General features: G+C 45.3%; 1 protein-coding gene across 5 annotated transcripts in view; it reads right to left on the minus strand.

Moving 5' to 3' along the window:
• LOC124034742 (SLIT-ROBO Rho GTPase-activating protein 1-like) overlaps positions 1 to 25,855 on the minus strand; it is a 152,919-nt gene that overhangs the window by 48,294 nt on the left and 78,770 nt on the right. For all 5 annotated transcript variants that reach the window (XM_046348257.1, XM_046348256.1, XM_046348255.1 and 2 more), the window contains exons 5-9: positions 23,391 to 23,570; positions 22,196 to 22,324; positions 12,103 to 12,324; positions 11,000 to 11,101; positions 23 to 220 (exon numbers count right to left, since the gene is read on the minus strand). In XM_046348257.1, coding sequence (XP_046204213.1) covers positions 23 to 220; positions 11,000 to 11,101; positions 12,103 to 12,324; positions 22,196 to 22,324; positions 23,391 to 23,570 — 831 coding nt within the window. The remainder of the gene's footprint in view (positions 1 to 22; positions 221 to 10,999; positions 11,102 to 12,102; positions 12,325 to 22,195; positions 22,325 to 23,390; positions 23,571 to 25,855) is intronic.

Genomic DNA, 25,855 nt, shown 5'->3' on the forward strand with positions numbered 1-25,855 from the left:
CAATAGGGGGCGCTCCACTCACCATGAAGTAGAATTGTTCAGTCTCCTGCTGGTTGGCCCTCCGTTTGGCGATGCTGGGCTTGCTGAGGTAAGTCTCCGACACGGTGGACTTCACCGACTCAGTTGAGCGGCTGTGGTGGAAACACTCGGAGACATCGTAGTCCTCGATGGTCACCATGTCCTGGATGGTCGTCAGGGTGGCCTCTGACGTCTTCTTGATCTGGAGGGCACCCAAAGAGGATTGGCGCTTTAGGACAGGTTTACAGTGTCACAGGTGTAAACACATTACACTGTCATTTGTTTTCCCTAAAGTACTCATAAGCTCACTCAAGTTTCCCAATCCGGCTCGAAGGACCAGTGCTCAGTGACGACCACAGACCAAATGACCCCTGAACTCCTAGGCAGTAATGTGATAATGCATGGCTTTTCATTTCTTTCTGCATGGCCTTTCGTTTCACACTCAGCATGACAAATGCATCCATCCTTGAGCATGACTCCAGACCAGAGCAATCAATATGCATGCACTCAGAAACAATAGAGGTAGGGATGAAAGAATAGAGGTGGAAGGAAGGTAAGGATGAAAGAATAGAGGTGGAAGGATGGTAGGGGCGGCAGGGTAGCCTAGTGGTTAGAGCGTTGGACTAGTAACCGAAAGGTTGCAAGTTCAAATCCCTGAGTTGAGAAGGTACAAATCTGTCTTTCTGCCCCTGAACAGGCAGTTAACCCACTATTCATAGGCCGTCATTGAAAATAAGAATTTGTTCTTAACTGACTTGCCTAGTTAAATAAAGGTAAAAAATAAAAAAGGGATGAAAGAAATCAAATCAAATGTATTTGTCACATACACATGGTTAGCAGAAGTTAATGCTTGTGCTTCTAGTTCCGACAATGCAGTAATAACCAACGAGTAATCTAACAATTCCAAAACTACTACATTATACACACAAGTGTAAAGGGATAAAGAATATGTACATAAAGATATGAATGAGTGATGGTACAGAACAGCATAGGCAAGATGCAGTAGATGGTATCGAGTACAGTATATACATATGAGATAAGTAATGTAGGGTGTGTAAACAAAGTGGCTAGTTTAAAGTGGCTAGTGATACATGTATTACATGAAGATGCAGTAGATGATATAGAGTACAGTATATGAATAATGTAGGGTATGTAAACATTATATTAAGTAGCATTGTTTAAAGTGGCTAGTGATATATTTTACATCAATTTCCATCAATTCCCATTATTAGAGTCACTGTGTTGGCAGCAGCCACTCAATGTTAGTGGTGGCTGTTTAACAGTCTGATGGCCTTGAGATATCTGTTTTTCAATCTCTCGGTCCCTGCTTTGATGCACCTGTACTGACCTCGCTTTCTGGATGATAGCGGGGTGAACAGGCAGTGGCTCGGGTAGTTGTTGTCCTTGACGATCATTATGGCCTTCCTGTGACATCGGGTGGTGTAGGTGTCCTGGAGGGCAGGTAGTTTGCCCCCGGTGATGCATTGTGCAGACCTCACTACCCTCTGGAGAGCCTGTGGGCGGAGCAGTTGCCGTACCAGGCGGTGATACAGCCCGACAGGATGCTCTCGATTGTGCATCTGTAGAAGTTTGTGAGTGCTTCTGGTGACAAGCCAAATTTCTTCATCTTCCTGAGGTTGAAGAGGCACTGCTGCGCTGTCTGTGTGGGTGGACCAATTCAGTTTGTCTGTGATGTGTACGCCGAGGAACTTAAAACTTACTACCCTCTCCACTACTGTCCCATCGATGTGGATAGGGGGGGTGCTCCCTCTGCCGTTTCCTGAAGTCCACAATCATCTCCTTAGTTTTGTTGACATTGAGCGTGAGGTTATTTTCCTGACACCACACTCCGAGGGCCCTCACCTCCTCCTTGTAGGCCGTCTCGTCGTTGTTGGTAATCAAGCCTACCACTGTAGTGTCGTACGCAAACTTGATGATTGAGTTGGAGGCGTGCATGGCCACGCAGTCGTGGGTGAACAGGGAGTACAGGAGAGGGCTCAGAACACACCCTTGTGGGGCCCCAGTGTTGAGGATCAGCGGGGTGGAGATGTTGTTACCTACCCTCACCACCTGGGGGCGGCCCGTCAGGAAGGCCAGTACCCAGTTGCACAGGGCATGGGCCGAGACCCAGGGTCTCGAGCTTGATGACGAGTTTGGAGGGTAAAATGGTGTTAAATGATGAGCTCTAGTCGATGAACAGCATTCTCACATAGGTATTCCTCTTGTCCAGATGGGTTAGGGCAGTGTGCAATGTGGTTGAGATTGCATCGCCTGTGGACCTATTTGGGCGGTAAGCAAATTGGAGTGGGTCTAGGGTGTCAGGTAGGGTGGAGGTGATATGGTCCTTGACTAGTCTCTTAAAGCACTTCATGATGACGGAAGTGAGTGCTACGGGGCGGTAGTCATTTAGCTCAGTTACCTTAGCTTTCTTGGGAACAGGAACAATGGTGGGCCTCTTGAAGCATGTGGGAACAGCAGACTGGGATAAGGATTGATTGAATATGTCCGTAAACACACCAGCCAGCTGGTCTGCGCATGCTCTGAGGGTGCGGCTGGGGATGCCGTCTGGGCCTGCAGCCTTGCGAGGGTTAACACGTTTAAATGTTTTACTCACATTGGCTGCAGTGAAGGAGAGTCCGCATGTTTTGGTTGCGGGCAGTGTCAGTGGCACTGACTAAAGTTATTTAGTCTGTCTGGGAGCAAGACATCCTGGTCCGCGACGGGGCTGGTTTTCTTTTTGTAGTCCGTGTTTGACTGTAGAACCTGCCACATACCTCGTGTCTGAGCCGTTGAATTGAGACTCTACTTTGTCTCTATACTGACGCTTAGCTTGTTTGATTGGCTTGCGGAGGGAATAGCTACACTGTTTGTATTCAGTCATGTTTCCGGTCACCTTGCCCTGGTTAAAAGCAGTGGTTTGCGCTTTCAGTTTCACACGATTGCTGCCATCAATCCACGGTTTCTGGTTTGGGAATGTTTTAATCGTTGCTATGGGAACGACTTCTTCAATGCACGTTCTAATGAACTTGCTCACCGAAACAGCGTATTCGTCAATGTGGTTGTTGGACGCAGTGCGGAACATATCCCAGTCCACGTGATGGAAGCAGTCTTGGAGCGTGGAATCAGATTGGTCGGACCAGCATTGAACAGACCTGAGCGCGGGAGCTTCTTGTTTTAGCTTCTGGCTGTAGGCAGGGAGCAACAAAACGGAGTCGTGGTCAGCTTTTCTGAAAGGAGGGCGGGGGAGGACCTTATATGCATCGCAGAAGTTAGAATAGCAATGATCCATGGTTTTATCAGCCCTGGTTGCGCAATCGATATGCTGATACAATGTAGGGATTCTTGTTTTCAGATTACCTTGTTAAAATCCCTAGCTACAATGAATGCAGCCTCAGGATATATGGTTTCCAGTTTGCAAAGAGCCATCGATGTGTCTGCTTGGGGGGGAATATACACGGCTGTGATTATAATCGAAGAGAATTCCCTTGGTAGAAAATGCGGTCGACATTTGATTGTGAGGAAATCTAAATCAGGTGAACAGAGGGACTTGAGTTCCTGTATGTCGTTGTGACCACACCACGTCTCCTTAACCATAAGATGTTTGTTTCTGTCGGCGCGATGTGTGAAGAAACCCGCTGGCTGCACCGATTCCGTTAGAGTCTCTCGAGTGAGCCATGTTTCCGTGAAGCAAAGAACGTTACAGTCTCTGATGTCCCTCTGGAAAGCTACCCTTGCTCGGATTTCATCAACCTTGTTGTCAAGAGACTGGACATTGGCGAGAAGTATACTAGGGATGATGATGTGCCCGTCTCCGGAGCCTGACCAGGAGACCGCTTCGTTTCCCTCTTTTACGACGTCTTTGTTTTGGGTCGCAGGCTGGGATCCATTCCGTTGTCCTGGGTGAAAGGCAGAACACAGGATCGCTTCGGGAAAGTCATATTCCTGGTCGTACTGATGGTGAGTTGACGTTGCTCTTATATTCAGTAGTTCTTCCCAACTGTATGTAATGAAACCTAAGATTACCTGGGGTACCAATGTAAGACATAACACGTAAAAAAACTAAAAAACTGCATAGTTTCCTAGGAACGCGAAGCGAGGCGGCCATCTCTGTCGGCGCCGGAAGTATAAGGAGGTAGGGATGAAAGAATAGAGATGGAGGGAAGGCAGGGATGAAATAATAGAGATGGAAGGATGGTAGGGATGAAAGAAGAGGTGGAAGGAAGGTAGTGATGAAATAATAGAGGTGGAACGATGGTAGGGATGAAAGGTACTCAGTCTCAGGCTTTTAAAACTAATTTCCATAGTGGCCACTTTGCCGTCAGCCCAAGTGCTTTTCCAGGAGCTTATAAATGTCAAGGCTTGGCCAAGCATATCCCATCACTTACAACAATGCAAGATTCCATTAGACACTGACAATAAACATATACTTCTTTCCAGTGGATATGATTTCCATCTTATTTGCAAACAAACATTTCCCGCCTCAGAAACGTCCCTTCTCAATTTGAGAGAAGTTTTGGCCACTTATAAAACTTCCATTCTGTGAGGAGGCCTAAACTGACGCCCTGATGTAAAAAAATAAAGGGAACACTTAAAACAACACAATGGAACTCCAAGTCAATCACACTTCTGTGAAATAAAAAACTGTCCACTTAGGAAGCAACACTGATTGACAAATTTCACATGCTGTTGTGCAAATGGAATAGACAACAGGTGGAAATTATAGGCAATTCGCAAGACCCCCAATAAAGGAGTGGTTCTGCAGGTGGTAACCACAGACCACTTCTCAGTTCCTATGCTTCCTGGCTGATGTTTTGGTCCCTTTTGAATGCTGGCGGTGCTTTCACTCTGGTGGTAGCATGAGACGGACTCTACAACCCACACAAGTGGCTCAGGTAGTGCAGCTCATCCAGGATGGCACATCAATGCGAGCTGTGGCAAGAAGGTTTGCTGGGTCTGTCAGCGTAGTGTCCAGAGCATGGAGGCGCTACCAGGAGACAGGCCAGTACATCAGGAGATGTGGAGGAGGCCGTAGGATTGCAACAACCCAGCAGCAGGACTGCTACCTCCGCCTTTGTGCAAGGAGGAGCAGAAGGAGCACTGCCAGAGCAAATGTGCATGTGTCTGCTCAAACGGTCAGAAACAGACTCCATGAGGGTGGTATGAGGGCCCAACGTCCACAGGTGGGGGTTGTGCTTACAGCCCAACACCGTGCAGGACGTTTGGCATTTGCCAGAGAACACCAAGATTGGCAAATTCGCCACTGGCGCCCTGTGCTCTTCACAGATGAAAGGTTCACACTGAGCACGTGACAGAGTCTGGAGACGCCGTGGAGAACGTTCTGCTGCCTGCAACATCCTCCAGCATGACCGGTTTGGCGGTGGGTCAGTCATGGTGTGGGGTGGCATTTCTCCATGTGCTCGCCAGAGGTAGCCTGACTGCCATTAGATACCGAGATGAGATCCTCAGACCCCTTGTGAGACCATATGCTGGTGCGGTTGGCCCTGGGTTCCTCCTAATGCAAGACAATGCTAGACCTCATGTTGCTGGAGTGTGTCAGCTGTTCCTGCAAGAGGAAGGCATTGATGCTTTGGACTGGCCCGCCCGTTCCCCAGACCTGAATCCAATTGAGCACATCTGGGACATCATGTCTCGCTCCATCCACCACAGACTGTCCAGGAGTTGGCGGATGCTTTAGTCCAGGTCTGAGATCCTTCAGGAGACTATCCGCCACCTCATCAGGAGCATGCCCAGGCGTTGTAGGGAGGTCATACAGGCACGTGAAGGCCACACACACTACTGAGCCTCAGTTTGACTTGTTTTAAGGACATTACATCAAAGGTGGATCAGCCTGTAGTGTGGTTTTCCACTTTAATTTTGAGTGTCACTCCAAATACAGACCTCCATGGGTTGATAAATTTGATTTCCATTGATCATTTTTGTGTGATTTTGTTGTCAGCACATTCAACTATGTAAAGAAAAAAGTATTAAATCAGAATATTTCATTCATTCAGATCTAGGATGTGTTATTTTAGTGTTCCCTTTATTTTTTTGAGCAGTGTATATTTGGGTGAGAAGGAGCGAAATGACAGGGAGAGAGTTAGGAGATAGATAGACAGGAGGGAAATGTTTTTGTATGCCTATGGCTCATGCAATGGCAGAGCGCATGCGTTCACCTGATGGAGTGGTTTAGAGAGAGAGAACAAGAGCGTGCGAGAGAGGAAGCAGAGAGGAAGGAGAGAAAGAGAGAGAGAGAGCAAGAGCGAGCGAAAGATGCACGGAGGATGGAAAAAGAGAAAGGGGAGAGAAAGGAAATAGAGATCGAGTGACAAGGAGAGAGGAAGGAGAGAGACAGGAAGGAGACAGTGAGAGAGGAAGGAGAGATAGGAGACAGAGAGAGAGGAACGAGTGAGTGAGTGAGTGAGTGAGTGAGTGAGTGAGTGAGTGAGAGTGAGGAGACTTGGCTCTCAAGAGAATACAGGCTATGTGCACACTCCCCACAAAATGAGGTGGAAGCTGAACTGCACTTCCTAACCTCCTGCCAAATGTACGACCATAGAGACACATATTTCCCTCAGATTACACAGACCCACAAAGAATTTGAAAACAAACCCAATTTTGATAAACTCCCATATCTACTGGGTGAAATACCACAGTGTGCCATCACAGCAGCAAGATTTGTGTACTGTTTCCACAAGAAAAGGGCAACCAGTGAAGACAAACCAGTGAAATACAACCCATATTTATGTTTATTTACTTTCCCTTTTGTACTTTATCTATTTGCATATGATATGATATTTTAAATGTCTTTATAATTTTGGAACCTTTGCAAGTGTAATGTTTACTAAAACGTTTGTTTTTAAGGATGGTGTGTATGACCACAATGTAATGTTTAACCCCAGAGCGCAAGAGAGAGCCACTCTGCATACAACACAGAACTTTGACAGGGAGGTTAAGACCCATGACTCATTCAATGTTTGAGGCACCTTAAAAAAAGAGGGTGCTATGAATGAATAAAGCCAAGGCTCTCTTTCATTCAACTCCCCTTTCATCTACATGTGGTAACGGTAACGGTTAGGTTCATAACTGATTCTTCTCCGCGCGCACACACACACACACACACACACACACACACACACACACACACACACACACACACACACACACACACACACACACACACACACACACACACACACACACACACACACACACACACACACACACACACACACACACACACACACACACACACACAACACTACAGGTCTGGACAGGGATAATGACAGTCTGCGAGACAAAATGTAGGATTGGCAGGCAATTCAACTTCTAATAAGAGACGTTTCAAATTTTAAAAAGTCCACCTGTCTGTTTGATCTATGGTGTGGTGATTTAGGACATCTGATGATGACATGCCCCAGGACTACCTCACATGATGACTCCTTGCTGTCCCCAGTCCACCTGGCCGTGCTGTTGCTCCAGTTTCAACTGTTCTGACTTATTATTATTCGACCATGATGGTCATTTATGAACATTTGAACATCTTGGCCATGTTCTGTTATAATCTCCACCCGGCACAGCCAGAAGAGGACTGGCCACCCCACATATGCTCTCTCTAATTCTCTCTTTCTTTCTCTCTCTCGGAGGACCTGAGCCCTAGGACCATGCCCCAGGACTACCTGACATGATGACTCCTTGCTGTCCCCTGTCCACCTGACCGTGCTGCTGCTCCAGTTTCAACTATTCTGCCTTATTATTATTCGACCATGCTGGTCATTTATGAACATTTGAACATCTTGGCCATGTTCTGTTATAATCTCCACCCGGCACAGCCAGAAGGGCACTGGCCACCCCACATAGCCTGGTTCCTCTCTAGGTTTCTTCCTAGGTTTTGGCCTATCTAGGGAGTTTATCCTAGCCACCGTGCTTCTACACCTGCATTACTTGCTGTTTGGGGTTTTAGGCTGGGTTTCTGTACAGCACTTTGAGATATCAGCTGATGTACGAAGGGCTATATAAATAAATTTGATTTGATTTGACATCACTATTATAGTTTTACCTTCAATTACTAAGGGAACTGGGTTATTTGACAGTTTTAGTAGTTTCAGATGAAGAGTGATAATACTGAGTGGAATGAGGGTGCTCAAAATACTTCCCTTCCTTTCCCAACATTCTGCTTTGATAGGACCAAAAGACCTGGGTCTTCCTAGAGGCTTTGTGAATACGGGTACTGAATACGGGTACTGAATATGAGTCCAGAGTTGCACTATTTAGGACCAGCCCATGGGTTCAATCATCTCTGTGCCATGGGCATAGGAGTACCTTTCCTAACAAGGCCCTGAATAAGAGGCGAGCCCCCACTCTCCCAGCCTCTCCCGGGTGGGACAGTGGAGGCCAAGGGGCCCAGCTATCACAGCATGAAGAGGCGCTCTGACAAAGGCTGTGAGGCCGATACCTAAAGCGTATTAAAGAGCAGTGTGCAGGATTCTTCTTTTTCTCATCTTTTTCAACTGTTACCATGCACCTGCAAAAAGATAGCGCAGATGTGCAAGTGCCTTTTGAATTACAGTATAGAGAGGACCCATGCATGAAAGTCCCTCCATCATTCAGCAGATTACTAGTTACCAGTGTTGACTGCTAGGCTCAATTACAGCAGGGCTTTCCGATGGAGAGGCCCACTGAGATCTACCCACTGGTGCCCAGCAGGATCAGATCAGGAGGCCTGGGACTTGGGACTTCACAACTAGCATGGGACTTCACAACTAGCATGTCACCTCCAGTATAAACCTGTCTGGGGAATAGCATGATTTCTATTCCTCAGGGCCTGTGGTGAGCAGCAAGCTAATCTCACAATCAGTGAATCAGGGCTGCCAACACTGAACTAACAGCGAGCACACATCTCCCATGTTTTGATGCGACACCCTGAGGTTTATCTGTAGAAAAACAAAAACACAGGCTCCCTACAAAGGAGACCGTATTGGATTGCCGGGGTTTAGTAAAAAACGCCTTGAGAATATTTATTAAGTTTGGTACACATCTAGCGAGAGATAGAGACGCTGTCTGTATCTGTCTAAAGAGAAGGGAATTTAAATGTAAAATCACCAGATTATTAGCTAGCTCTGAGAAATACACCGATTGAATGGCAAAGGAATTGTAATGAACACAACTGTCCTCAGAAGTAGAGGTTTAACCAACAAGGGGAGTTGATAACCAACATAGCAGAACATACTCCATTTCTGCAGATATATCTGCATATATACACTGTAGATCCTTGGAGGGCAGGCGAACCAGACCAGGGGGCCACAGTGGGCCCAATGGGGATGAGAGAATTCCTACTCTCATGCTAATAAATGTTTCATCCATGTTTTCCTTTTCATCCTCTCGTGCTGTCAAGGAAACAGCTGCAGATCATGATACCAGAGAAAAACCCAACAAATCCCAGCTTTTCACTTTTCCTGGCTGGAGTAGATCTTGGTCCGTCAAATCTTTGCCTCCTCCTTCCTCATTTCCTCAATTCCTCTCAAAGCGCATTGGAGAGCTTGGGGAGGAATTGAGGAAACAGGGAAGGAGGAAGGATTTGACAGCTAGTAATGTGTGTGTACAGTTCTGCTTCAGTGTCTTCAAATGACAGCTGCTGGAAAGGCCTTTTCAATGAGACACCATGAGGCCATCTTGTGGACTTGACACAGAGCAGTGGTTCCCCATCCTGATCCATATGTGGAGCTCCGTTTCATCCAGGCAGACAAGGGCATGCAGCACCATGGCTCTTCCTGACCCTCCACACAGATTGGTTCTGCCTGCAATGACTAAACACAGGCAGTGTGAAAGCACCAGCTGGGCTTAGGTGTCAACAACAACTCCCATCCAGAAATACATCATACCCCCAGTGGGGGATAGTCTGAGCCTTGTACTCTGCTCTCTGAAACACACCACAAACATACAGTGAAGAGGTCAAAAAGATAGACATCTTGCAGACATTATGCATCTGACAAAACAAAACAGATCTATACATTTTCTTTAGTTGTATAATCAAGCCGGTCTGAAATCGCTCTTCACATTTACAAGCATTCTTTCCCAAGTCATTATTTCTTTGCGAGATAAAAGGCAGAAGGCTGTGTGCTCTGGTGTGAGACAAGACGAGATGAAGGGGAGAAAGGAGAAGCAGGTCAGACAACAAGAGACACAAGAAGCCAGACTGATGGACGTGACTGCACTCCCTAACACCACAGCAGCAGACAGTGTGATTTCCTTCCCATTGGCTTTTTATTTAGTAAGCACTCAGGCATGCCAGCCAGTCCGCTTAAAACCTTACAGCCAGGGATGCACCTCCGATGTCGAAACCGAGAGAAGTGGGACAGTGTACAAATAAAAGAGATTGTGTGTGTGTGTGTGTGTGTGTGTGTGTGTGTGTGTGTGTGTGTGTGTGTGTGTGTGTGTGTGTGTGTGTGTGTGTGTGTGTGTGTGTGTGTGTGTGTGTGTGTGTGTGTGTGTGTGTGTGTGTGTGTGTGTGTGTGTGTGTGTGTGTGTGTGAAAGAGAGTGATTTTTTCCCACCATTGGGAGCAAGGGAGAAGACTTCTCTGAGTGGTTCTGAAGGCTGCCTGCAGTGCAGGAGAGTTTTGTTGTATGGAAACTATTCTGACTTTGATTTCTGAAAGAGTTAAGATATCAACCCCCCTCGGCTACCTTCTGACTGAAGTGAACTTTTCATACAACATTTCAATTCCTTCCCAACATGCGACCACAATGGACCAAAATGCAAGCAGATGATGTTGGTTGGTGTGGTTGGCTCCCCCAAGCGAGTCAGGGTTGGATTCATTAGGATCCAAATTAAAAAAACTGACTGAAACAGGGAGGGACCACCTGGATTTAAGGACTAGCAGGTCCAATAAAAAAACATCCATTTGCATTTTTCATTGCAATACTTTTCTGTTGCATACCCTACTGAATAAGACCAAGGTATGGCAGTGTTAGGCTCCCTCTTACCTCCTCGTTCTCGATGTTCAGAGTTGCCAGGCGGGACTGTAGTTGCTGGAACCTCAACATCAGCTCTCCGCTCACCGGCGGCTGCATCGCGATCTGGCACACCTGGGCAGGAAGAGGAAACGCATCACTAAACAGAAAGTCACCACCATCTGACAGGGGGTTACCTTAATCTGACAGGGGGTTACCTTAATCTGACAGGGGGTTACCTTAATCTGACAGGGGGTTACCTTAATCTGACAGGGGGTTACCTTAATCTGACAGGGGGTTACTTAATCTGACAGGGGGTTACCTTAATCTGACAGGGGGTTACCTTAATCTGTTACCTTAATCTGACAGGGGTTACTTAATCTGACAGGGGGTTACTTAATCTGACAGGGGGTTACTTAATCTGACAGGGTGTTACCTTAATCTGACAGGGGGTTACCTTAATCTGACAGGGGTTTACCTTAATCTGACAGGGGGTTACCTTAATCTGACAGGGGGTTACTTAATCTGACAGGGTGTTACCTTAATCTGACAGGGGGTTACCTTAATCTGACAGGGGTTTACCTTAATCTGACAGGGGGTTACCTTAATCTGACAGGGGGTTACTTAATCTTATCCTAAAATGGCAAAGACATCAGAAATGTGTTTTAAACTACACCACAAACGTCACTGACCCAGATGTGAATCCAGACAGCCGCAGATCAATAGCTTGTAAACAGACATGATATCAGGGACCCCAGAGCCATCGACTCAAATTAATTCAGCGTGTTGCGCTGCTCCATTTCACTTGAGGCTGAGAAATGAGACATGCTTGCCATTGGCTTCAGCCTATAAACATCTCCTCTGACGGCACAGACACAGTAAAACTGTGCAATTAAGCTGCCAAAATCAGGGCTCATTTAGTACAAGACCTTAAAATCAACCTCACTTCCACCCTATACAGCATATAGGACTGAACATATTGGTTCTGTTAAAAAAAACTGAGGTCTCCTCAACCATTAGGACAAACAGCACTAGCGTTCACTACAGTAATGGATGGATGAATGAATGAATGGCTGAGTGGATAGATGGAGAAATGGACACAAAGAACAACAAGCCTGTGTGTCTCAATGTCTCACCTCATCGCCCATGTGGGGCTGGAACTGGAACTTGATGGGCGGGCAGAAGGCTGTGGGGTACAACTCCATGAAGCGCTGGCGGTCGCTGCGGGGGTCCAGACTGTCCACGGCGTTCTCGATGATGTCTAGGCCCTCATGGCGACTTGTCTCCAGGTTGTACTCAGCCGATAGGTAGGTCCTCAGGGCACGGTTCAGGCTGGCGTGGTAGCCCAGATCACAGCACTGGTAGAGGGGAAGATGAGACTGTATTGGATCAGGATGCCCCGTTTACTGTAACTTCTGACAACCCGATGAGAAGCTTCTAAAATGTCAAGTCCAGCCATGGTACAAGTTTTTTTTTTAAACAACTAACTGCAGATTGTCCTAAAACATGACATTTCTTTTCCAGCAAAAACACATACGTTCATGGAAAAACCAACAACCTTGTAATGGTTTCAACACGGTCAACAATGTCTGCTCTCTTAGTCTCTCGACACACTGCAGTCATGAACATTATTGGCCATTAACTGAGTAGTCTGATACATTCTCTGACTGCTGGCTTGGCCCGGAGTTATAGAACCTGAATAATGTTCCCAACATCTGATGCTGGATCTCATTAACTAGGACCTTGGTAAGCCAGGGCCTGAGAGTTCACACAGACAGCCTTGGAGGTGATGAAGACACCCAGACACAGGAGCATTGTCTGCCAGGCTACCTAACGCCTTGCTTGTCCACAATACATTGGATGTTATCTGTCCAATTCATCAACTATAATTTCTTTAACAATTGACTGTCAACTCTTATGACAGATTGCACAACATACTAAAACAAGTGTACTCACACACCCACGGACACTGGTACGCACAAACACACATGCAAAACACGCAGGAGCTCACACACAGGTACGAACACACACACCCTCGTGATTTACATAGGCTAGAGAGCAGGAGGGAGGGAAGAGGTGCACATTTTAGCACCCAGAATGGACCTTCCTCGCCGTCTGTCTGGAATACACAATCGCTAAAAGTACCGAGCGTTCACCCATGTTGGCCTGGCAACACTGGAGAAATGGTGCAGTACATTATTTTTAAGGGTGAAAAAGAATATCCCAGGTAGCTAGTGTATAAATATGTCCCGTTTATAGGTCTGGGTTCTGGAGGAGAAAACAAAGCCATCTGCTTGGTAGGTAGAGTAGAGAACAGAAGACAAAGCCATCTGCTTGGTAGGTAGAGTAGAGAACAGAAGACAAAGCCATCTGCTTGGTAGGTAGAGTAGAGAACAGAAGACAAAGCCATCTGCTTGGTAGGTAGAGTAGAGAACAGAAGACAAAGCCATCTGCTTGGTAGGTAGAGTAGAGAACAGAAGACAAAGCCATCTGCTTGGTAGGTAGAGTAGAGAACAGAAGACAAAGCCATCTGCTTGGTAGGTAGAGTAGAGAACAGAAGACAAAGCCATCTGCTTGGTAGGTAGAGTAGAGAACAGAAGACAAAGCCATCTGCTTGGTAGGTAGAGTAGAGAACAGAAGACAAAGCCATCTGCTTGGTAGGTAGAGTAGAGAATAGAAGACAAAGTACAGAGTGGTGATATGAGAGACGGGATGGCTGACCTGCAACACACATCAGCAATTCCCAAATATTGGTTAAAGGGGCAGGGTCTTACACACACACACACACATTATCACATCTTTAGCTTGAATGGGGTGTGTGTGTGTGTGTGTGTGTGTGTGTGTGTGTGTGTGTGTGTGTGTGTGTGTGTGTGTGTGTGTGTGTGTGTGTGTGTGTGTGTGTGTGTGTGTGTGTGTGTGTGTGTGTGTGTGTGTGTGTGTGGTGTGTACAGTTCATTCGGAAAGTATTCAGACCCCTTGACTTTTTCCACATTTTGTTACCTTACAGCCTTGCTCTAAAATGGATAAATATTTTTTTCCCCCTTGTCAATCTACACAAAATACCCCATAATGACAAAGCAAAATTTTTTTGGGGAAAATTAAAAAAAACTGAAATATTTACATACAGTACCAGTCAAAAGTTTGGACACACCTACTCATTCAAGGGTTTTCCTTGATTTTTACAATTTTCTACATTGTAGAATAATAGTGAAGACATCAAAACTATGAAATAATACAAATAGAATAATGTAGTAACCAAAAAAAGTGTGTAAAACAAATAAAAATCATCAATCTACACACAATACCCCATAATGACAAAGCAAAAACTGTTTTGAAAATCTTGCAAATGAAAAAAAATTGAATATCACATTTACATAAGTATTCAGACCCTTTACTCAGTACTTTGCTGAAGCACCTTTGGCAGTGATTACAGGCTCGAGTCTTCCTGGGTATGATGGTACAAGCTTGACACACCTGTATTTGGGGAGTTTTTAAACATTCTTTGCAGATCCTCTCAAACTCTGTCAGGTTGGATGGGGAAAGTCACTGCACAGCTATTTTCAGGTCTCTCCAAATATATTAGATTGGGCTCTGGCTTGGCCACTTGAGGACATTGAGACTTGTCCCGAAGCTACTCTTGCATTGTCTTGGCTGTGTGCTTAGGGTCGTTGTCCTGCTGGACGGTGAACCTTCGCACCAGTCTAAGGTCCTGATCGCTCTGGAGCAGGTTTTCGTCAAGGATCTCTCTGTACATTGCTCTGATTATCTTTCCCTCGATCCTGACTAAACTAGTCTCCCAGTCCCTGCTGCTGAAAAATATCCCCACAGCATGATGCTGCCACCACCGTGATTCACCGTTGGGATGGTGCCAGGTTTCCTCAAGACTTGATGCTTGGCGTTCAGGCCAAAGATTTCAATCTTGGTTTCATCAGACTAGAGAATGTAGTTTCTCATGGTAAGAGTAGGTGCCTTTCGGCAAACTCCAAGGGGCTGCCCTGCCTTTTACTGAGGAGTGGCTTCCGTCTGGCCACTCTACCAAAAGGCTTGATTGGTGGAGTGCTGCAGAGATGTTTGTCCTTCTGGAAGGTTCTCCCATCTCCACAGAGGAACTATGGAGGTCTGTCAGAGTGACCATTGGGTTCTTGGTCACCTCTCTGACCAAGGCCCTTCTCCCCCAATTAATGTTTGTTTGGGCAGCCAGCTCTAGGAAGTGTCTTGGTGGTTCCAAGTTGCTTCCGTTTAAGAATGACGGAGGCCACTGGCTCCATGTCATCTACAAGACCCTGCTAGGTAAAGTCCCCCCTTATCTCAGCTCGCTGGTCACCATAGCATCACCCATCTGTAGCACGCGCTCCAGCAGGTATATCTCTCTGATCACCCCCAAAACCAATTCTTTCTCTGGCCGCCTCTCCTTCCAGTTCTCTGCTGCGAATGACTGGAACGAACTACAAAAATCTCTGAAACTGGAAACACTTATCTCTCTCACTAGCTTTAAGCACCAGCTGTCAGAGCAGCTCACAGATTACTGCACCTGTACATAGCCCACCTATAATTTAGCCCAAACAACTACCTCTTTCCCTACTGTATTTATTTTATTTATTTAGCTCCTTTGCGCCCCATTATTTTTATTTCTACTTTGCACATTGTTCCACTGCAAATCTACCATTCCAGTGTTTTACTTGCTATATTGTATTTACTTTGCCACCATGGCATTTATTTGCCTTTAACTCCCTTACCTCACCTCATTTGCTCACATCGTATATAGACTTGTTTCTACTGTATTATTGACTGTATGTTTGTTTTACTCCATGTGTAACTGTGTCGTTGTATGTGTCGAACTACTTTGCTTTATCTTGGCCAGGTCGCAATTGTAAATGAGAACTTGTTCTCAACTTGCCTACCTGGTTAAATAAAGGTGAAATAAAAAAAAAAAAAAAAAAAAAAAAATTATTGGGGACCTTCAATGCTGCAGACATTTTTTGGTACCCTTTCCCAGGTCTGTGCCTCATCACAATTGTCTCTCTGCACTCTATGGAAAATTCCTTTGACCTCATGGCTTGGTTTTTGCGCTGACATGCACTATCAACTATGGGACCTTATATAGACAGGTGTGTGCCTTTCCAAATCATGTTCAACCAATTGAATTTAACACAGGTGGACACCAATGAAGTTGCAGAAACATCAAGGGTGATCAATGGAAACAGGATGCGAGTCTCATAGCAAAGGGTTTGAATACTTGTGTAAATAAGGTATTGTTTTTTAATTATTAAATATATTTAAATGGTATACATGGCATTCTATGACGATGCCATGTTGAAAGTCACTGAGCTCTTCAGTAAGGACATTGTATGGCCAATGTTTGTCTAAGGAGATTGCATGGCTGTGTGATCGATTTCATACACCTGTCAGCAACGGGTGTGTCTGAAATAGCCGAATCAACTAATTTGAAGATCTGGTGCAACCAATTACCTTCAGAAAACACATAATTAGTTAAATAATGTCCACTTGTGTGCAATCTAAGTGTCACATGATCAGTCACATGAACTCAGTATATATACAGCTGTTCTGAAAGGCCCCAGAGTCTGAAAGACCACTAAGCAAGGGGCACCACCAAGCAATCAGCACCATGAAGACCAAGGAGCTCTCCAAACAGGACAGGGACAAAGTTGTGGAGAAGTACAGATCATGGTTGGGTTATAAAAAAATATCCAAAACTTTGAACATCCTACAGAGCACCATTAAATCCATTATTAAAAACTGGGTCCATTCCACCATAGCTCACTCTGTGTCAAGTTTCGAACAGTTTGTCCTCTTGTAGGGAGGTCAGCTGGATTAGTTTTCCCTTCAATATGTGACCATGACTCTGGATTGGTCAAGGACTGGATCTCCGTCACTCTGTTCGCAACAAACTGTTTCCATTTCTGAGCTGAGCTGCAAATCCAATGCAGCACGATCATCGAGTCTTTCCACATTTTGATCTGTTTTTCTTCCATTTTCAGTGTGGTCATCAAGTTGTTTGTTAGTCTCGCTCCAATCACAGCTCCCATGAGCTCCAGGCGTGGCAGCGTCATTTTCTTAAGTGGGGCTACCCTGGACTTGGATGCGACGAGACTTGTTGTTTCCCTGTCTTGTGACTCACTTTGCAAGTAAGCTACTGCACTGTAAGCCCTTTCACTTGCATCACAGAACACATGTAGTTTCAGGGTGTGGTTATTCTGTGGGCCGCATGTCTGTTCTGTACCACCTTGGTATGGTGAGCTGGTGTAACTGGGGTAGTTCTGAACACCACTGTTGCCATTCTCGTGTCAGATCAGGTGGTAATTCTTCGTCCCAGCTGAGTCCCCTCTCCCACATTTCCTGGAACATGCACTTGATCCTGATGGTGAAGGGAGTTATGAAACCAAGAGGGTCAAAGATACGTGCAGACGACTGCAGAACACTTCTCTTTGTGTTCTCCTTTTGCTTTAGAATGCTCAGTAACGGCCTGAGGTCAAACACAAAGTCATCCGTTTTCCGGCCTCCATACTAAGCCTAAAACCTTCAGCACTAATCCTTGTGTTTCTAGCGTCAACAGGTGGTCAGTTGTCGTACTCTCCTCCCATTTTGTTTTCAATTCAGGAGAATTGGTCATCCATTTACAGAGGTCCATGCCTGCAATCGACAGCATTCACTTTGCAGTTGTTGTCACAAGGTAAGCCTCTTCAACATTGCGTGAACTTGCAATGAAGTCATTTACGTAGAGTGACTCTCAGTATCTCTACAACTTCTGGTTGTTCTGTTTCATATTGTTTCAGGTGCTTCCTGATTGTAGCTGCCAGCAAAAATGGACTTGGGGAAGCTCCAAATACCACTCTTTTCATCCTCAGCACACGCAGCTCCTCTTCATTTTCTCCCCTTGGTGGGCCTGTGAGCCATAGAAATCTCACGGCTTCTCTGTCTCTCTCTGCTAGGGATATCTGCAGGAAAGCTTTCTTGATGTCTGCCATGAATGCGATCTCATGTAGTCTGAACTTTATCAGAACGCTGAGCAGATCCCGATTCAGGTTCGGTCCTGTGAGTAGACAGTCATTGAGGGATGGACAGCCATCTTCATGGGACGAGGCATCAAACACCACTCTCAGTTTTGTCGTCACCTTATCTTCTCAGAGTACTGCATGGTGAGGTAAGTAGTACTTTACGTTGTCTGCACTTGATGCGTTGTCCTTGGGCACGTACTTTGCCATATCTTGTTGTAAGTAGTCTTCTACTACTTCATTGTATCTGCTGCACAACGTCACATCCTTCTTCAGTCTTTTCTTCAGACCTTCAAACCGTTTATTGGCGATTGTATAGTTGTCTTGGAGTTCTGGCATTTCTCGTTTCCATGGCAACTCCACATGGTATCGCCCATCTTTGAAGGTGGTTGTTTCCTCAAACCTTTGTTGAGCCTCGTTTTCCTCTGGGTTCTGTGTTTTCTCGCTTAGAATACCCAAAGACTCAAGCTCCCAGAATGCATGTAGTTGCTTGGAGACTAGTGTGTCTTCAAGTGGGATGAACATGCAGGTTGCCTCGGCGACACTTGACATGGACACGGGTCCCTGCACCGACCATCCAAAGGTGCTCTCTAAAGCAACTAGCGTCTCCGTCAGTCGCTCCACTCTGCCTGATACTATCTGCCAGTAGTAGTCTGCTCCTATCAGGACAGAGAGTTCAGGATCATTGTCATCTCCTGGAAAGTCTGCGAGCTGCAGTCCCCTTTTACTGAGCTCATTCTGAATCCGTTCACCGGGAACCTTCATCACAGCTGTGCACACTTGTGGGGTTTCAATTGCCTCTATCTCCATTCTCTGCTGTTTGTCCCAGACATTCTCCAAGATGACTTTCACTGTGTTGCGTTGGGACGTTGCTGAGGCAGAGGAGCCAAAACGTGTGAAGAGTGAGTGCCTCTTGTCTGATTACTGGTAGCTTCAAGCCCTTCACAAGGTTTTCATGTATGAAGCTTCTCTGCCTCCATCTAGTAAGCAACGAGCTATCTTCCTGCCCGATGGGCCTTCTACCCATGCCTTGGCCGTTTGTAGCAACAGTGTTCTGTCCATCTGGTTTCATCTTCACTGAATGGGGAATAACTGAGGAAACAACAGCGTCTACAGAAACAGTAGGGGGGTTGCACCTCACTCCTCTCACTGGTACACACCGCAATGTGATGTCTGCTTCCACATGTTGCACATGACACATCTTTGACTTTACAGAACTTTGCTATGTGTCTCTGTCCCAAACATACAAAGCATCTTCCCATGTTCTTTAGTTTCTCTTTGCGTGTAGCAATATTGTAGTCAGGGCAGTTTTCTGATTTGTGGTCTGCACTGTCACAAAATAGACACATTTGTTGTTCCTTCTGGCTGACTGTATGCAGTGCTGCAGCAGAGGGCATGTTGGGTCTTTTTGGTTTCATTTCATTGGAGAAGCATGACTTCTTCCATGGTTTGCTCTCTTTCTGTTGGTTGCATAATCTTGTCATTTGTAGTGCTCTCTCCCTGCTCTGAACCTCTTTCTGTAGGAAACTGATCATCTCAGACACTTTCCATTCATCATCTACTCCCCTCTGACGACTATAGTCAAGAGCCATGTCCTCTGGAATCATCTGCAGTAAGATTGGGAATAGTAGGCTTCCATAGGATTCTGACACTACACCCAGTGATTCCAGGCTCCTAATCTGAATTTCACATTCATCATATAGCTGCCTCAATGCATTTAAATCAGAGGATTTCTTCACAGGTGTGAGATTCAGCAGCTTTGACATATGAGCACTAATCACAAGGTCTTTCCTTCCAAATCTGCTCTTGGGTAGAGTGATTGCATCATCATAGTTACTGTCTGTTAACATCAGTCCTGCTACTGCCTTTGCAGCTGGTCCAGTGAGATATGTTTTCAGATCGATAAACTTCTCCTTTTTACACAGTGAATCATTGTTGTGAATAGCAGTCTCATACTGGCTCCAAAACTCCTGCCACATACTGACATCTCCATAGAATTTCTCAATAATCAACTTTGGTAGTCTTACTGAGTTAGCGTCACTCACCCGGGCTGGTAGTGGATTGACGTCCTGTTTCTTCGTTATCACTCTTTGTGCACGACTCTTCAGCATGATAATGAGTTCTTCATAATCCTCTGTGCATGCAATCTCTGCCTCCAATCCGTCCAATGGCGTTAACTGTTCAATTCCACGATCGAGTTCAAACAAACTGTCCTCCTTAGCTGATAACAATTCCAACAATGTACTCAAGTGATCGGTATCCGGATTTGACTGGGATATTTCCACGTCAATCTGATTCAAAATCTGCGTTGTTGCGCCTCGAATGGTACCCCGCTTTCGTCTCATTCTTTCTGCTTCATGCCGACGTTCCTCCTCAGCCATTTCAGCCACTTCTTCGTCGCAGCTCATATCCCGGGTTTCGGCACCAAATAGTGAAGCATGGTGGTGGCAGCATCATGCTGTGGGGATGTTTTTCCATCGACAGGAAAAATGGTCAGAATTGAAGGAATGATGGATGGCGCTAAATAAAGGAAAATTCTTGAGGGAAACCTGTTTCAGTCTTCCAGAGATTTGAGACTGGGACAGAGGTTCTCCTTCCAGCAGGACAATGACCATAAGCATAATGCTAAAGCCACACTTGAGTGGTTTAAGGGGAAACATTTAAATGTCTTGGAATGGCCTAGTTAAATCTCAGACCTCAATCCAATTGAGAATCTGTGGTATGACTTAAAGATTGCTGTACACCAGCAGAACCCATCCAACTTGAAGGAGCAGTTTTGCCTTGAAGAATGGGCAAAAGTCCCAGTGGCTAGATGTGTCAAGCTTATAGAGACAAACTCCAAGAGACTTGCAGCTGTAATTGCTGCAAAAGGTGGCTCTACAATGTACTGACTTTGGGGGGGGGGGGGGGTGAAAAGTTATGCACGCCTTTTGTCTTGTTTGTTTCACAAGAAAAAAATATTTTGCATCTTCAAAGTGGTAGGCATGTTGTGTAAATCAAATTATACAAACCCCCCCAAAATTCTATTTGTAAGGCAACAAAATAGGTAAAATGCCAAGGGGGGTGAATACTTCCGCAAGCCCCTGTACTATCTGTATGTCTGTACTCTCTGTCTGTACTGTCAGTCATGCAGTATGGTGTATAATATGAGGACTGAGACTGGAATAGTAGAGTAGCTCGGATCACAAAAGCTAATAATCTCCTGGGCTTTTTAATTCTCTTCCTTCAGTAATTTCCATCCCACAGTCTGTCTGGTGTGTGTCCTCTCTCACCATCGCTCAGATTTCTGCTCTGCTGCTAAACTCATCAGTTTCTTTCCACAGTTCAGACCTCAAAAAGGGACTCAGAAAATACTGCTGAAAGGCAGGGTTTCTTCAGCATTATGAGGATAGAAAAAAGAGTAATACAATTTTCTGTAGCAGTGAGATGGGATTTTTGAAAAAATACTGATTGGGTGGCAGACAACTTCATTTGAAGTCTGGAGTGAGGAGAGGCTTAGACTGAGAAGCAGCTCTCCGTTTGTGGCAGAATCTCTCCGGCAGCTTGTCTCTCTGCAGCAGACATACACTGAGTGTACAAAACATTATGCTCTTTCCATTACAGACTGACCAGGTGAATCCAGGTGAAAGCTATGATCCCTTATTGATGTCACTTGTTAAATCCACTTCAAATCAGTGTAGATGAAGGGGAGAAGGGTTAAAGGGGGATTTTTAAGCCTCGAGACATTGTTTGTGTGCCATTCAGAGCGTGAATGGGCAAGATAAAAGACGCTGCTGGGTTTTTCATGCTCAACAGTTTCTTGTGTGTATCAAGAATGGTCCACCACCCAAAGGACATCCAGCCAACTTGGCACAAATGTGGGAAGCATTAGAGTCAACATGGGCCAGCATTCATGTGGAGTGCTTTCGACACCTTGTGGTCTATTTTGGACACTCCGTGTATAATTTCCTTCAGATCTTTGGGGTTGTGTCCGAAATGGCACCCTATGCCCTTTATAGTTCACTACTTGTGATAAGGGCCCTTAGGGCTCAGGTCCAAAGAAGTGCACTATGTAGGGTATAGGGTGCCAATGTGGATACCACCTAGGGGTTATTAACGAGAGAAGAGGGAGTAGACACTGTTCGGTAACACACTGTCAACCAAACATTCCCAGTTTTAGAGTACAGATGAAGGAGTCTATTCTTTAGCTGGACATTTCTTCCAACGGTTTACTTACGTCAATTAAGTCAGACAAGTCGTGGATGTAGTACTTGAAGACGGAGGAATTTGTCGCCTCCAGTGTCAGCAGGTACTCGTTCCGTGCTTTAATTGACTTCAGCTTGTTCTCCGAGTACTTGGCCTGGCGCTGAGATAGATAGGTATGAATGAGAGCGAGACAAATAGAGAGGAAGAGGGAGCGAGACAAAAAGAGAGAGAGAAACAGAAAGAGAAATGAATCAGCAAAAATGCCTTTATGAACAGCTGGGCATGCTTTCATGTCTGCATGTACACAGCCTGGTGGCTCGCTCACAACACAACTCAGGATGATTGGCAAACAGGAGCTGGTAGCCCTGCTCATTCAGACATCATCCTGCCTCCCTAGCTGCCTGCCAGACACAGACTGTTAGTCACTAGCCAATAGACACTGACTCACCCACTGACACGGTCTTCCATATTTTAACGCTTCCCCCAATCCCAACGCATTCCAGGAAGAGCCTGTGAGAAAATGTTGTTCCTGTGGCCATTAAACAATTGGTCACAGAGTTCTAACATAAAACAGGCCTGTTCCTTCTGAGAATAACACAAAGCAATCTGGCTGCAAGTGATAGTGTTCATAGTGTGGTTTCACACACACACACACACACACACACACACACACACACACACACACACACACACACACACACACACACACACACACACACACACACACACACACACACACACACACACACACACACCAGAGGGGTGGCCAGTAGAAGTCTGGCTGGCCAATAGAAGTCTGTTTCTGTTACAAATGATAAACACTTTCAGGGACACCTGCATGTCAACCTGAGTTCAAGGTTTGGGCCATAGAAATGGAAAATATATTAATGTAGAGGAGAGCATCACCATAGAAATAGAAGCTATAATAGTCTGAGCTTGACTAATTGCAGCTGGCTGAGATTCACCCCTAACTGTGTTTAATGAGAAGACATTCCAACCTTCCCTTCAGCAACCATTATCATTGTTACCAGTGTAAAGACCTGGTAAAGACCTCTCACACCATCGTGCCATCCCAAACCATACTGTGCTGGCTCTGATCCTTTTCACGTAGTCTTTTCTAGCACAGTTCCACCAACTATGATGGAGGCATAAGCAGGCCATCCCAGTACAGCTTTGCTTGGCTTGGTTTGGCCCTATAGTGTGAATCAGGCATAAGTGTGCTGTACCTTTTCCTTCATCTTCTCAATCTTCTTGACGGAGCTGCGTCTCTGGTGTTTGTCTTCTAGGCGATAGCTGAAGACGGGCTCGGCCCGGCCGATCTGCTTCTCCTCCTGCTTCTCCGCCTCCTTCAGCTTGCTCTCTGCACTAATGCTCTCCGTGTGGTACATGTGGTAAGTCTTCATCACCTGGGGGTTGGATGAAGAGGTCAGAGTCAATCAACCTCACAGTAAGAGTCAGAGGCTACTTTGAAACAAACAAAGCTTTCATCTACTACCCACCCACTCTTCACAGATCACTCTCCAGCTCTACTTCACAATAGGACTCTCCTACACCACCACAAATCATAGGCCGATTACCTCTCTTTTTACATGATGCTCTTACAACCTCAACAAACACGATTCACTGCTGTTCCCATTTACCATATTGCTCTGAGTTTGACATTCCAGCTACAGAGAATTACATCTACACTTAGCAGTTTGCTGGAATTACCACTCCATCCGAGTTGTGTAGGAAATGCTATAGCTCTGTAATGGGGCACCGAGGGACTTCAATCCACCCACAGACATCCAATCATCCCTGGCTACTGTAGCCCAAAGCAGAGTGCCGTCAGAGGGGTGCCAGCAGGCAGGGCCCACATCAGATCAGATGGTGACAGACTGACAGACTAAACCACTTACACAGCCCTGTTCTCTCCCCTTTGAAGTGGAAAGCAATGCAACCTCAGGCCAGGAGTTTCAAAAGACACCAAATATGGCTTGGCATGAAGTGCTATGCAGACCTGGGTTCAAATCCTATAGCTGTGCATGATTGAGCATGCCAAGAGAATCGATAGAACAGTCTGTACAGTGTAAGCCCCGCCCACCTGTCACTCCAGGCAGGCTAAAGCTCAAAGTATTTGAAAGATTTCAAATAGTATTTACTCAGATCTGGTGATACACTACATTTGAAGTGGTTATGCTCCCCATGTCAATACGTCAGAACCATAATCGAGGAGGAGTGACGCAGGCATAGTGGGAAGCATTACCTCCACAGTAACCTGCTGATTAAAGCTACTTCCTTTTGTTTGACTCATTGCTATCCAAACAGGAGGGAGCTATTACTATTACTCACACTCAAATGACTGTAGAAAACATTAGGGAGTGACTCATGAATAGCCAGGTACAACTGCTCCTCAAGTAAACCCCGATTTCTTCAAGGACCATGACATGAGTTCAAGAGACTATTTTTAACACATCATAATGGCTCTTTGATTGGAATGGAAGGCTGACAGAAATTAAGGCAGGGACTCAATGGGACTAACAATTACCACCAACGGGAATGTAAAGTGCGACCAAATATGACTCTGTGCAACCAAAAGTTGTATTTTGAGAGCACCGTGCGACTATACAATCAACAAACAAACAAATGATCAGACATATTATAATTTTTGACAAAGCTTCTCTGCACTGTTGTTTCTGAGTACCCTAGAGAAACGAGGAAGTGAAAATGTGTTAGCGTCATGGTTGCACCAATATTACTACAGTGAAACCAGATAGCTTCTAGCCCAACCAGGTCAAAATATCTGACCCATACTACTGGCGCAACAATGTTATCTTCCTATAGCTGATAGCCAGGACTGCATTTTACATTCATAAACCATGCCATGAGCCATTCAAAAACTACTCGCGTGTCGACATCGTTAAGCATTCGTTTACACTTTGTTGTTACCTCATTGGCTAGCTAGCTGACAACCTGGTAACTTCACCAGTATATCCAAATATTTGGGTGCACAGAAAGAAAGGAAAAGTGATGGTTTCTTCTTCAGGAGATCAATGATCATAGCAATGAATGAATGACAGATATCTTACATTTACATTACATTTAAGTCATTTAGCAGACGCTCTTATCCAGAGCGACTTACAAAATCTTGCATGTTATCATCACGATCCTGACATTTTTTAAGATATAATGTACCATTTTCTCAGTAGGAAAATAGTGCTTTTACACAATGTAGAAACCAGATATTCCAAAAATGACTATGTATTCTGATCAACATTTTAGCTATTATAATCATTTAATGTATTTACAGTGTTACATATTAGGTTCTAGGGCACAATATGTGATTAGCTAGAATTAATATTAGGGCCAATATAGACTCTCTATCAATTAAAACAATCTTATTTTTTGGGGCTCCTAAATTCCATGGTGCTCCTAACTTTTAAAGTTGGGAGCACCAGTGCTACCAATGGATTGTTATATATTGTTTTCGAGCCCTGGTCACAACTAACCTACTCACTCTAGTAAAGTTTTTGTAAAAATTGCTTTCCTCCTGTCTCAATCAGCTAGCTTGTTAAACCACCCAAAAGCTATAAGATCTCTGAACTTTGACAAACACACATTTCTCTCTTTCAGGATCTTTAGAGGTCATGAACAGTGTGGACAGCGGGAGAGGCCTCAGCTGGGGAGAGGCCTTAGCCTGGCTGTCACTGTG

The sequence above is a fragment of the Oncorhynchus gorbuscha genome, linkage group LG01 (assembly GCF_021184085.1).
Source record: "Oncorhynchus gorbuscha isolate QuinsamMale2020 ecotype Even-year linkage group LG01, OgorEven_v1.0, whole genome shotgun sequence".
Taxonomy (NCBI): Eukaryota; Metazoa; Chordata; class Actinopteri; order Salmoniformes; family Salmonidae; genus Oncorhynchus; species Oncorhynchus gorbuscha.